The sequence below is a fragment of the Panulirus ornatus genome, chromosome 49, assembly GCF_036320965.1.
Source record: "Panulirus ornatus isolate Po-2019 chromosome 49, ASM3632096v1, whole genome shotgun sequence".
Classification (NCBI taxonomy): domain Eukaryota; kingdom Metazoa; phylum Arthropoda; class Malacostraca; order Decapoda; family Palinuridae; genus Panulirus; species Panulirus ornatus.
Window position 1 is genome coordinate 11,398,076 of NC_092272.1, and position 12,401 is coordinate 11,410,476.

At 47.4% G+C, this 12,401-nt stretch overlaps 1 protein-coding gene across 1 annotated transcript in view; it reads left to right on the forward strand.

Annotated features, from left to right (window-relative positions):
- Nucleotides 1-1,657: 1,657 nt before the first annotated feature.
- Nucleotides 1,658-12,401, forward strand: part of LOC139764278 (inactive dipeptidyl peptidase 10-like) — a 288,411-nt gene continuing 277,667 nt past the window's right edge. Inside the window, 1 exon segment of the mRNA XM_071690763.1 lies at nt 1,658-3,461. Coding sequence (XP_071546864.1) covers nt 3,351-3,461 — 111 coding nt within the window. The 5' untranslated portion in view covers nt 1,658-3,350.

The following is a 12,401-nucleotide window of genomic DNA, read 5'->3' on the forward strand; positions in this document are numbered from 1 at the left end:
AGCAGTAACAGGGGCTACCAGTGTTACCAGCAGTAACAGGGGCTACCAGTGTTACCAGCAGTAACAGGGGCTACCAGTGTTACCCGCAGTAACAGGGGCTACCAGTGTTACCAGCAGTAACAGGGGCTACCAGTGTTACCAGCAGTAACAGAGGCTACCAGTGTTACCAGCAGTAACAGGGGCTACCAGTGTTACCAGCAGTAACAGGGGCTACCAGTGTTACCAGCAGTAACAGGGGCTACCAGTGTTACCAGCAGTAACAGGGGCTACCAGTGTTACCAGCAGTAACAGGGGCTACCAGTGTTACCAGCAGTAACAGGGGCTACCAGTGTTACCAGCAGTAACAGGGGCTACCAGTGTTACCAGCAGTAGCAGGGGCTATCATCTCCAGCAGGGGCTATCATCTCCAGCAGGGGCTATCACCTCCAGCAGGGGCTATCACCTCCAGCAGGGGCTATCACCTCCAGCAGGGGCTATCACCTCCAGCAGGGGCTATCACCTCCAGCAGGGGGTAACAGCAGTAATAAAAGCTATCAGCAGTAGCAGGGGCTACCAGCAGTAGCAGGGGCTGCCAGCAGTAGCAGGGGCTATCAGTAGTGGCGGGGGCTATCAGTAGTAGCAGGGGCTATCAGCAGTAGCAGCAGGTACGGTCAGCAGTATGCCATCACCAGCAGCAGAAGTTACCATCAGTAGAAGGACTTATAAGCAGAAGCAAGAATAACAACAGGTGTAGAAGCAGGGGCTACCAGCAGTACAAGGGGCTACTAACGTTCATCAGGGGCTACGAGCAGTACAAGGGACTACTAGTACTACCAGTGGGCTACTGGTAGTACCAGGGGTACGAGGAGGAAGGAGAGGGAGGGAGGTAGGTATGAGGAGGAAGGAGAGGGAGGGAGGCAGGTATGAGGAGGAAGGAGAGGGAGGGAGGTAGGTATGAGGAGGAAGGAGAGCGAGGGAGGGAGGTATGAGGAGGAAGGAGAGGGAGGGAGGTAGGTATGAGGAGGAAGGAGAGGGAGGGAGGTAGGTATGAGGAGGAAGGAGAGGGAGGGAGGTAGGTATGAGGAGGAAGGAGAGGGAGGGAGGTAGGTATGAGGAGGAAGGAGAGGGAGGGAGGTAGGTATGAGGAGAGGAGAGGGAGGAGGTAGGTATGAGGAGGAAGGAGAGGGAGGGAGGTAGGTATGAGGAGGAAGGAGAGGGAGGGAGGTAGGTATGAGGAGGAAGGGAGGGAGGGAGGTAGGTATGAGGAGGAAGGAGAGGGAGGGAGGTAGGTATGAGGAGGAAGGAGAGGGAGGGAGGTAGGTATGAGGAGGAAGGAGAGGGAGGGAGGTAGGTATGAGGAGGAAGGAGAGGGAGGGAGGTAGGTATGAGGAGGAAGGAGAGGGAGGGAGGTAGGTATGAGGAGGAAGGAGAGGGAGGGAGGTAGGTATGAGGAGGAAGGAGAGGGAGGGAGGTAGGTATGAGGAGGAAGGAGAGGGAGGGAGGTAGGTATGAGGAGGAAGGAGAGGGAGGGAGGTAGGTATGAGGAGGAAGGAGAGGGAGGGAGGTAGGTATGAGGAGGAAGGAGAGGGAGGGAGGTAGGTATGAGGAGGAAGGAGAGGGAGGGAGGGAGAATGAGGAGGTAGCCACCAGGCAATCAACTCCGCCACACACTAACCCAGCCAGACAGTCAGCCAGCACAGCCCGCCTCCCCTGCCTGCCTGCGCTCCTCCTCCTCCGCCTCCCTCAGGCGGGCTGAGCCAGTGACGCTGCGGCCGCCTCTCAGTCAACACGCACGTGTGCCAAACTCGTCGTCCCGTTCCTCACAATCGTCCTTGACCCCGTGTGTTGGAGACGCGCTGACCCCTGACCCCCAACCACCACACTCTCGAGATAAGAACAGGAAACACACCAATAAAACTGCCTGACCTCACCGTTTCAGTGGAACGGAACGTACAAACAGACGACTCTGTCTCACTCACTCACTCACTCGACGGTGCATTAATGAGAAGTAGATCTGTGAACCTGCTACCTGTTGGACTCACTCGAAGTCTCCAATATCCAAACACACGTTGGAAACCCCACCAGACGAGATCGTAGAGAGGTATCAGACCTGGTATCTTAAGAGGAACTCACACAGTTCGCCAATGAGACAGTCATGTTTGGCTTAGACTATCAACAGAACAAAAAAAAAACCTAGAAAAGTTATTTTCGTAATTACGAGAATCATCCAGAGTACCTTCGTATTACCCCAGTACTCTGCCTGAGCGTCGGAGGTGGTTTGGGGTGGGGGACCTTCGCCCCTCGTTGCATGTCTTCACACACCTAGAATTAGAGGCTCCCCCTTACTGACCCCCCCAGGGCTCACGTACCGAAGCTAGAGGTCCCATGTACTGACCTCAGAGACCTCATTGATGACCTCAGAGGTTCTGTCTACTGACTGACTCCAGAGGTCCTACCTTCTGACCCCCAGAGATCCTTTCTACTGACCCCAGAGGTCCCATCTACTCGTCTCCTCAGGACTGAGAAGCACATACACACACACACACACGTACACATCGAAGTACTTCGATGGTCGATCGTCTCAGACTTGTTACTACGTCTGGGGAGACGCTCTCGTGACTCAGACCTGGACACGAAGCCTTAATGCTCAGGAAGGCGAAGTGTACTCCATTATCCCCTTGATTAAGGGGTCTCAGTGGACGACCCGAGTCACGAAAGAGCGGAGCAGCCCTGGGTCGTCTGGCCGACCTGTCGTTCCTCACTGGACGAATGGTACGATCCGTGTGTAGTGTGTGAGTGTGTCTGTGGCGTGTCCATGCGTGTATGTGTGTGTGTGTGTGTGGGTGTGGGTGTGTGTGTGTGTGTGTGCGTGGCAGCAGCATTACCGACTCAACAAGTGGTACCGTCCTGAAGCGGACCACCGCCACACCACACCACCGCCACCACCACCACCTCACATGAGCCCATGTGACACCAGGCGCAACACAGCGCCTTGAGCCATCGTGTCAGGACAACACACGCAACACTGGACCGTAGAAACACCATATTGTGTTGCCTCCTCACACCAAATTGTGGACTCTGAAACACTTTGTCTTGTGAAGAGTAATAGTTGCGTTGCGAGGAGCAATATCTGTGTTAGTGGTCGAACATGTGTCTAGTGTAGAAGGGGCAAGACCTTGGATGATTGTACCCCTTTGTGCCGTGCGCTACCGTCGCTCATCCCCAGGGTGTTGAGGTACCCCCTTAGGGCGTGTGGTGCCTCCCCTGGGGCGTGGTGTTGCGGTACCCCGTGGGGGGGCGTGTGGAGGTGCCTCCTCCTCCTCCTCCTCCTCCCTCCGTGAGGCACCCCCCAGCCAGCCACAGTGTCCAGCATGACGACTGAGAGAGGCGTTGTCCAGCAGGCCGAGGTAAAGCTCGTGCGAAGTTCCGCCCAACAGGGAGAATCACCCAGCCTGGCGGCAGAACTGACCCGCTGTTTTACGGTAACACTTCCCCGTTGAGCGTCTGGCTGTCGTCCCCTCGTTGTGTCGCTGCCATGGTGATGAAGCTGCGCTGTGTGTGTGTTCCCCTCACCCCCTGCCCCTCGCCCGCCGCCACCTTCACTGCTGACGCTAAAGCGTACACCGTACTCCGGACACGCTCGCAACCCCAGCCCCACAACACTCTCCTTAGGGCTGACACTAACGCACGCTGATGGTCACGCTGTATATATATTAATCTCGCTCTCACAGCACCAGCAAGTATAAAATGCCACGCTTTTACCACACACACACACACACACACACTTAACACTCTAGTTACTGTCACGCTAGTGGGCGCAGTACACACACACACACACACACACACACCAGACTTACTACCATTCTGGGTCCTCACTCACTCTCTCACACACACACACACACACACACACACACACACACACACACACACACCGCAGCTGCCTAGATCAAACAACCGTTGCAAAAGTAGAGTTTATGGCCGGATCTCACAGCTGATAGACGTAGTGTGTAGTCAACCCTCTCGTGGTCTTCCAACACCTGTTATGAATAGTACACAACCATAACATAGTCTCTCCTAGTCGGATCTTTGGAAAAATCTAACGACATGATGTCACTGCAAATATATATAAATATATATATATATATATATATATATATATATATATATATATATATATATATATATATATATATATATATATATATATATATATATATATATATATATATATATATATATATATATTTATATATATATATATATATATATATATATATATATATATATATATATATATATATATATTAGTATGTAATGGAGTTTGCAGAGTTGGGAGAGGTGTTGAGGGAAAGAGCGTGTTCGCTGATCATGTCTGACCAGTTCAGTTCCTGGTGTGGGAGCTTGTCAGTGGATGTCGTAGTCTTAGGTTCCATGTGTTGCTGCTGAGGTATTGCCCCTAACAAAGGCTTTCATGTGTTGCGTCTGTGTTCGCTGCTCCAGTCAACTTGTAGCGTGTCTTTTATTTCCACAATGTCTAGCTTGGTAATAGTGTTTTGCTTGTGTTGTCTTGTGGTTGTGTTGTGTGAGCAGACTTTGGCACTACATTCGTATTTATATATATATATATTTATCCTAGAAGAACCAGTAGAAACATGTGATGGTAGGTGAAGGTAAGGAATGGGTGGTTGGTATAAAGTTAATATATACATGTAAGGTGATGACATTTTCAATCGAGGCGTCACGAAACACACACACACACACACACACACACACACACACACACACACACACAGTAGATCGTCTCACGTCTTGATCAAGTGTAAACCTGGAGGAAAAGTTTTCAATTTACACAGAAGGATGTGACAAGTGGATCAAGGATCCTACAGTGTTTTGCTGAACATTCTTTTCTCCTTATCCTTCTTCTCCTCCCATTCCTCCTCCTCCTCTTCCTCCTCCTCCTCCTCCTCCTCCTCTTCCTCCTCCTCCTCCTCCTCCTCCTCTTCCTCTTCCTCCTCCTCCTCCTGACCGTGCCCCATGACGGGAACTCCTTCGTCAGGAACTAAAAACCCTCATACGTCACATCCTCTTAAGAATTTGATTCCTCTTCGTTTATACACTTCTTCCCATTTTCTTTTTTTTTTCCGGAACTTTTGAATTTCGCGAGAGTGTCTTTGTGTTTGTGTTTACATGTGAGGTTGTGAGTCCATCTATGTTTTCCTGACATGGGATTATGCCATAAAAGTTCTCTGTTAATTAAACTCGACAGAAAATATATGTTAATGTGTCGTGATTGAAATCATTAACAATATTGGCTTCTGCTCTTTGTTGTATTCTATCTTTATATTTATTAAGATTGGGGAATATATTCCTGAAATAAAAGAAAACGAATTCTGGGTACTCGTTTTTTACTCTGGTTTCAGAAAACACATCATTATATGAAGGTCATATGTGTACAAGATGTAAATTTGTGTCACTTGTACAGGAAGCCAAGTCCACATCACTGCCAGGTTTTGATACAACAACTTGAGAATAATTTGGTTATATTTTCATGATATCAAAACCATAGGAAGATTTGTAAGTTTCACTTACATTATAAGACTGAATGATAGGTCAATGCTTCTAATTTTTCTTTCCACTTCTGATTATTATGTCTCAAATTACTGTCGTAAAGGTTAATTATTAAGACAACAGTTCTTTAAGCAAACTCTCAGAGGCCAGAGCCAAGACTCGTCCACCAAATGACAGACCTTCAATCAAACGACGTCTTCCAGTAAACACGGAACTGCTGAGCGACTTGTCGTTTACCAAACGATCTGTTCTCGGCTTAACGACATGCTAAACGACAAACATTTTACTCCACAGTAAACGTTCAAATAAACGACGAACTCTCAACCCAACAAACATCACAGACTCCAACCCTCTACTAAGCACTAACCAATAGATTTCTTTATCAAACGACAAACGACTTGATCTAGACGGAATAAACTTTCTGCCAAACGACCAAACATCCTAAGAACGACGAACCTTCGACTAAACGACTCACACTTACCCAAATAACCAGCTGTACACCACCTAGTGAGTCAGTCTATACGGTGTGCCACAAGTGGACCATTAAACTGGTGGAAGACTCCCGGAAACCCTCTTCCTTAGCGACCTATATCATTGTAACATAGACGTGTGCAGGTGCACGACGTCTTACCTCAGATCATAAGATGTTGGGGACGTGTGATGTTGTTACAGGCACGACACATCAAGCAATGTGAGACCTTTATGATAATGTATATGACACTGATGTTGTACCTTAACATCAGCCAAAGTGTCAGGGATGTATACTTCCAGACCGTACGAGGAGAGGTTTGAGTCAGGCTGGGTTTTTAAAGGTATTTATGTGAGAATTTCATTTTGGTTGATTGGCTGTTTGAGATCTAGGTCTGTTAACTGCCGGGGAGGTCATTAAGGCCGCCAATAACTGAAGAATTTTGAGCACCTTCTTCAGCTGGTAAGGATCATTGGAATACCACAGACACTGACATCTTACTGACCCTTGTGGTCTTGCAGTAAACAAACCTTCGTTGGGAGGAGCAACGCAAGATCCTTGAGTACGACGGAGCGACCAATGAACACGGCGGTACGACCCTTGAACACGACGGTACGACCCTTGAGTACGGCGGTAAGACCCTTGATCACGACGTAAGACCCTTGATCACGACGTAAGACCCTTGATCACGACGGAGCGACCATTGAACACGACGCTACGACCCTTGAGAACAGTGGTACGACCCTTGATCACGACTTTAAGACCCTTGGACACGACGGTACGACCCTTGAGTACAGTGATACGACCCTTGATCACGACGGTACGACCCTTGAGAACAGTGATACGACCCTTGATCACGACGGTACGACCCTTGAACACGATGGTGCGACCCTTGAGTACAGCGGTACGACCATTGAACACGACAGTACGACCCTGAACACGACGGTACGACCCTAGAGTACAGTGATACGACCCTTGATCACGACGGTACGACCCTTGAGTACAGTGGTACGACCCCTGATCAAGACGTACGACCCTTGAACACGATGGTGCGACCCTTGAGTACAGCGGTACGACCCTTGAACACGACAGTACGACCCTGAACACGACGGTACGACCCTTGAGTACAGTGGTACGACCCTTGATCACGACGGTACGACCCTTGAACACGACGGTACGACCCTTGAACACGACGATACGACCCTAGAGTACAGTGGTACGACCCTTGATCACGACGGTACGACCCTTGATCACGACGGTACGACCCTTGAACACGACGGTACGACCCTTGAGTACAGTGGTACGACCCTTGATCACGTCGGTACGACCCCTGAACACGACGGTACGACCCTTGAGTAGTGGTGCGACCCTTGAGCATGACGGTACGACCCTTGAACACGACGGTGCGACCCTTGAGTCCGGCGTTACGACCCTTGATCACGACGGTACGACCCTTGAACACGACGGTACGACCCTTGAGTACGACGGTGCGGTCCTTACAAACGACGGCACGACTCTGAAACACGACAGTACTGTCATTAAGCACGAGGATACGACCTTTGAGCAATAACATAGCCCATGAACACGACCACACGACCTTTAAGCAACAATGTAGCCCATGAACACAACCATACGGTCTTTGAACACTACAATGCGACTCTTGGCCATGACATAACCACCCTTGAATAGCTTCAACACGACTGGACGACCCTTGGGTACAACGGTACGACCTTTAGGTGTAATGCCGTGGCCTTCAACCTCCTTCATAAGGGTCGTCATGTCAAAGATTACTCCGGTATGTCTTGGGGTCGTACTATGGTGCTCAGAGGTCGTACCATGGTGCTCAGAGGTCGTACCATGGTGCTCAGGGGTCGTACCACTGGTGTTCAGAGGTCGTACCGTCGTGTTCATTTCTCATACATATTCAACCTTGGAGTTATCAACTTAAAATATGTTTCAGTTTGGTTGTTTAATAACATTGCTTTCTGTTTCCCGTTTCCTGTTTCGTGAAAATCAATTTACAACAGAAAAAAAACAGTATTTGTTTTTTTTTATTAATTTACAAGGAACATTTACCCACTCTTCGTCTTTCGACGCAAAGATAAAAGACTTAATGATGTCTGAGACTTTAGATTAATAACTACATCTAAATATGATATAATATTGAGTCTACAGACAATCATATGTTCAGGTTATAGTGTTAAGTTAATTTGTTTGATAATATCAACAGATAACTGTTAAATATTTGGAAAGTTTTAACAGTAAATTTCAATTCATATCTTACAAGGATTTCTAAAAGATCAACAAAACAGAACTTATGAATATGTGTAAGATTGGCAAATCTTTCTTTTCGTTTTAAATGTTTTCCTTGATGCGAAATGGCCATCGAATATGATCATAATACTCACACTGGCTCCCGGTGACTGGCAGCCCAAGACGATGATTATCTGATTGGTTTAAAGTGATTGGAAGATGAAACCAATCATCCAAATTGCTTTCGAACTTATCAGAAGCAGAAAATAATGAATCGACAAGTTCTCTGAGATTGGAACTTCAAGAGAATCACAAGAGTGGATCCTTGTGATTAGAAGATTGGGCTCCTGTGATTGGAAGTTTAATATGATTACTTACTGCTATGTTCGTGTGACTGGAAGTTCAAAACAATGATCAGACCGGTACCAATGATTAGAAACCCAATCATCCGACTCCCTCCTGGTGATTGGAAGGTAGACCCAATCATCCTACACGCAGGGCAAAGCAGGTCAGCAACCCATGACACACGTACACTGTAGCCTGCATAAATGTTTTATTTGTTTTGGCCCAACCTGACCTAATGGAACGGGAGACACGTCTCCATCCCGTCTCGTGTTACCCCTTCCATCAGGTGTTTCCCCTCCCGTCTCCTGTTTCCCCTCCCATCTCGTGTTACCCCTCCTGTCTCGTGTTTCCCCTCCCATCTCGTGTTACCCCTCCTGTCTCGTGTTACCCCTTCCATCAGGTGTTTCCCCTCCCGTCTCGTGTTACCCCTTCCATCAGGTGTTTCCCCTCCCGTCTCGTGTTTCCCCTTCCACCTGGTGTTTCCCCTCCCGTCTCGTGTTTCCTCTTCCACCAGGTGTTTCCCCTCCGTCTCGTGTTACCCCTTCCATCACGTGTTTCCCCTCCCGTCTCGTGTTACCCCTTCCATCACGTGTTTCCCCTCCCGTCTCGTGTTTCCCCTTCCATCTGGTGTTTCCCCTCCGTCTCGTGTTTCCCCTTCCACCAGGTGTTTCCCCTCCCGTCTCGTGTCTCCCCTTCCATCTGGTGTTTCCCCTCCCGTCTCGTGTTACCCCTTCCATCAGGTGTTTCCCCTCCCGTCTCGTGTTTCCCCCTCCACCTGGGGGGCGTCGTGATCGAGCCGATGTTGAAGGACATCATCAATGCTCTGTGTCTGCCTGTCATTCATCCGATGTTGTGAGACAGATGTTAAGAAACACACAGTACAATGGCTTCATTCTTACACTTGCTTCCCTGGCCAAATTGCCATATCATTATCATTATTGTCATTATCATTATCATTATCATCATTATCATTATCATAAAATAGTCTCAACACATTCCTTGCTAATTTCACTTTATGTGTTGTGGATGTTCTGTCCCAACATCTTATAAAGGACAGTTCGATGTCTACTTCATCAGTCTACGTAAAATATGTGAAGGCTGGGATGGGTGGCTCCTTACTTTTCTCTCTTCCATCCTTGACACTGTGTTGTGTCTCACACACTGGTAGCGTCTCCCTCGCCGTAGGTCATCCACTGACATCTGATTCATTTTTCTCAGAACTTCTCAAGACCAAAGGTAGTTTTTCCTGTGCAAAAGATCAATTGATTTTATGTTTGATGATTATTAAACTCAATCCACAGAGCCCGCTCGTCGCCTGGAGGAATGGTATGTACCTGAGCACAACATCCCGTTTTCCTTTTGTTATACATATGCATAACGTTCTCCTCTTCCGTTTTCTCAGCACTGTACATTTTTCCAGTGACATCTTGAACAATATTGACAGTGGTTTGTCAAGTGTGTGTGCTCACATCTTAGCACATTAGGTGGAATTTCAAGAATATGTGTCGTATGTGGGTTGGGGCCCTTTACCTGTGTGTGTATGTGTGTGTGTGTGTGTGTGTGTGTGTGTGTGTGTGTGTGTGTGTGTGTGTATTAGCAGACGAATCAACTCATTCGACAGAAGAAAACATTGTCATGATGACCGAAATTCGTAGACATTTCTGTCATGATGGTCGGAAGAGAACATGAATATACCATTTCTCCCCAGAATTTCCCCCACACCCAGCAGTAGACGTTGTAGCCAGGGAAAACGCGTCTCGGTTTTTCATTCCCTTCGACGTTGAAGCCGCCATGATTAGAACAGCTTTTCCTTTAAAAGGAAAGTCGACGGGTCCACAAAAGACGAAGGAAAAGAATGAGAAAGAGAAAAGAAAAAAGGCGTTTCCAAGTTTCGAATGATATGTGTGGTGTTGTCATCCAGGTGTAACATACAAGAAGGAGACGCCATCTTCGATCCTCACCCCCCCTCCACCCCCCACCCCCCCCTCCACCCCCCAAGCCTAACTCAATTTAGTCCACCCTCGCCACCCTCCCCCTTCCTCCCCCACCCCCCCTCCCCGCTACTGAGGGAACCACAGAACACACACACAAACGACAAACCTCATGTCTTGTGGGTACTTACTGACCCTAGCCAGCGGCGTTTTTCATCTCTCCCAGCACAGTCATCCATCGTAGCCTGCGTGAGGCTCGCGGTTCCTAGCAAGGTTTTAAAGACGATTAATTTTTTCTACAATAAATATGGTTCGATCTGAGAGACACATAGTAAACTGATCATTAAACACGAACTGCTCATCACGAATTGATTCTAAGCATCGAGAAACTTGTTTTCCCTCAGGAAAATATGACCCACAATTGTCTCACACGGGGTTATATGACCCACAATTGTCTCACACGGGGTTATATGACTCACAATTGTCTCACACGGGGTTATATGACCCACAATTGTCTCACACGGGGTTATATGCAACACTGTTGGATCAAGTTCCTGGTCGTTATAGTATAGCGCTCCGTGATTGGCCAATTTCTCTTGACTGCCCACTCACATTCGACCAACCGCCGTTTCACCAATCTGGCGGCAACTGGAACCCATCTGTGACTTCCTACTGCAGTGTTGATGTTGTCCAATATTAAAACATCGACCGCGTTCACGGCGTCTTTCCTTTGTCTGTCCAAGGCTTTGTGGATAATCTGTCTCTCCTTCCACCGGGAGAGATGTCTCGCTTGGTAATTACGTACCATAATTGCGTTAATCATCTCGTGGTTTCTCAAATCATTCCTATGTTCTATTGTCCTTATTTCTCCATGTCTGTTTATGCTTCCCGCTTATGTTTTATTGCATCCACTGCATGGAAGTTTGTATACTACACTTCTCTTTCGTGTAGGATTTGGTCCACTGGCTTCCACTATGATCCTATTGCTATGTTCGTGGTGGCGCCCTTCCCTGACGGCCAGAATCAATATACATTTTCTTTTCTCCTTTTCAGCTTTCACTCCTCACTCCCCTTGTTGTATCTGCTCCTCTCCGCGATTCTTCTTGTCTTCTTCTTTTTCAGCTTCAACAATTTGCTCCCACGATGCTGAAGTCTTCGGAAGGCGTCCGTTATCTGTTTTGTACTCACCCAAATATTCTGGGCAGCGTGTCGTCAGTGTTTAATTGTGCTGATAGAGTGTGGTATGCGATAGACAGGATCGGGAGAATGATAGTGAGTGGTGAAATGAAGCTGAATTGCCAGTGAGACAGAAAAGGATCTTTGAGAAAAGGACAGAAAAGAACCTCTGAGAAAAGCAGACACCAACAGACCACAGGGGCTCCTTTGAGACTGTTTAGGAAAGTAGAAGAGATAAGAAACATCGAACTTAAGGTAGTAAGGGAAGATAAGCAAGCGAAGACAATATGTCTCTAATCACATGAGGACTTGATAAAGAATATTGATCATGATATCACTATGAACTATTCTTTTTTGATAAATCATTCCGTTGATCAAAAATCCTGTTGACGAAAAGGTATTTTGACTAACTTGAAGTATAAACATTTGCTCACGAGTTTGTAACTATCGGCTCGAGTATATTGATACTAATTCAGCCTTGACTTGCTACTTAGAGACAAACCAAACATTTGAAAATGTTGAATACCTGTATCGAATCACATCTTAACCTGTACTTTTCTAGGATGAATAGGATTAGGTCGTCTGGTCGACCCCAGTAGGATTTACTTCTCAGTTCGGGTATCATTATGTTGGCTGGCTGATGTTACTCTCTCAGTTCATTCTATTGTTCTTTGTCATGG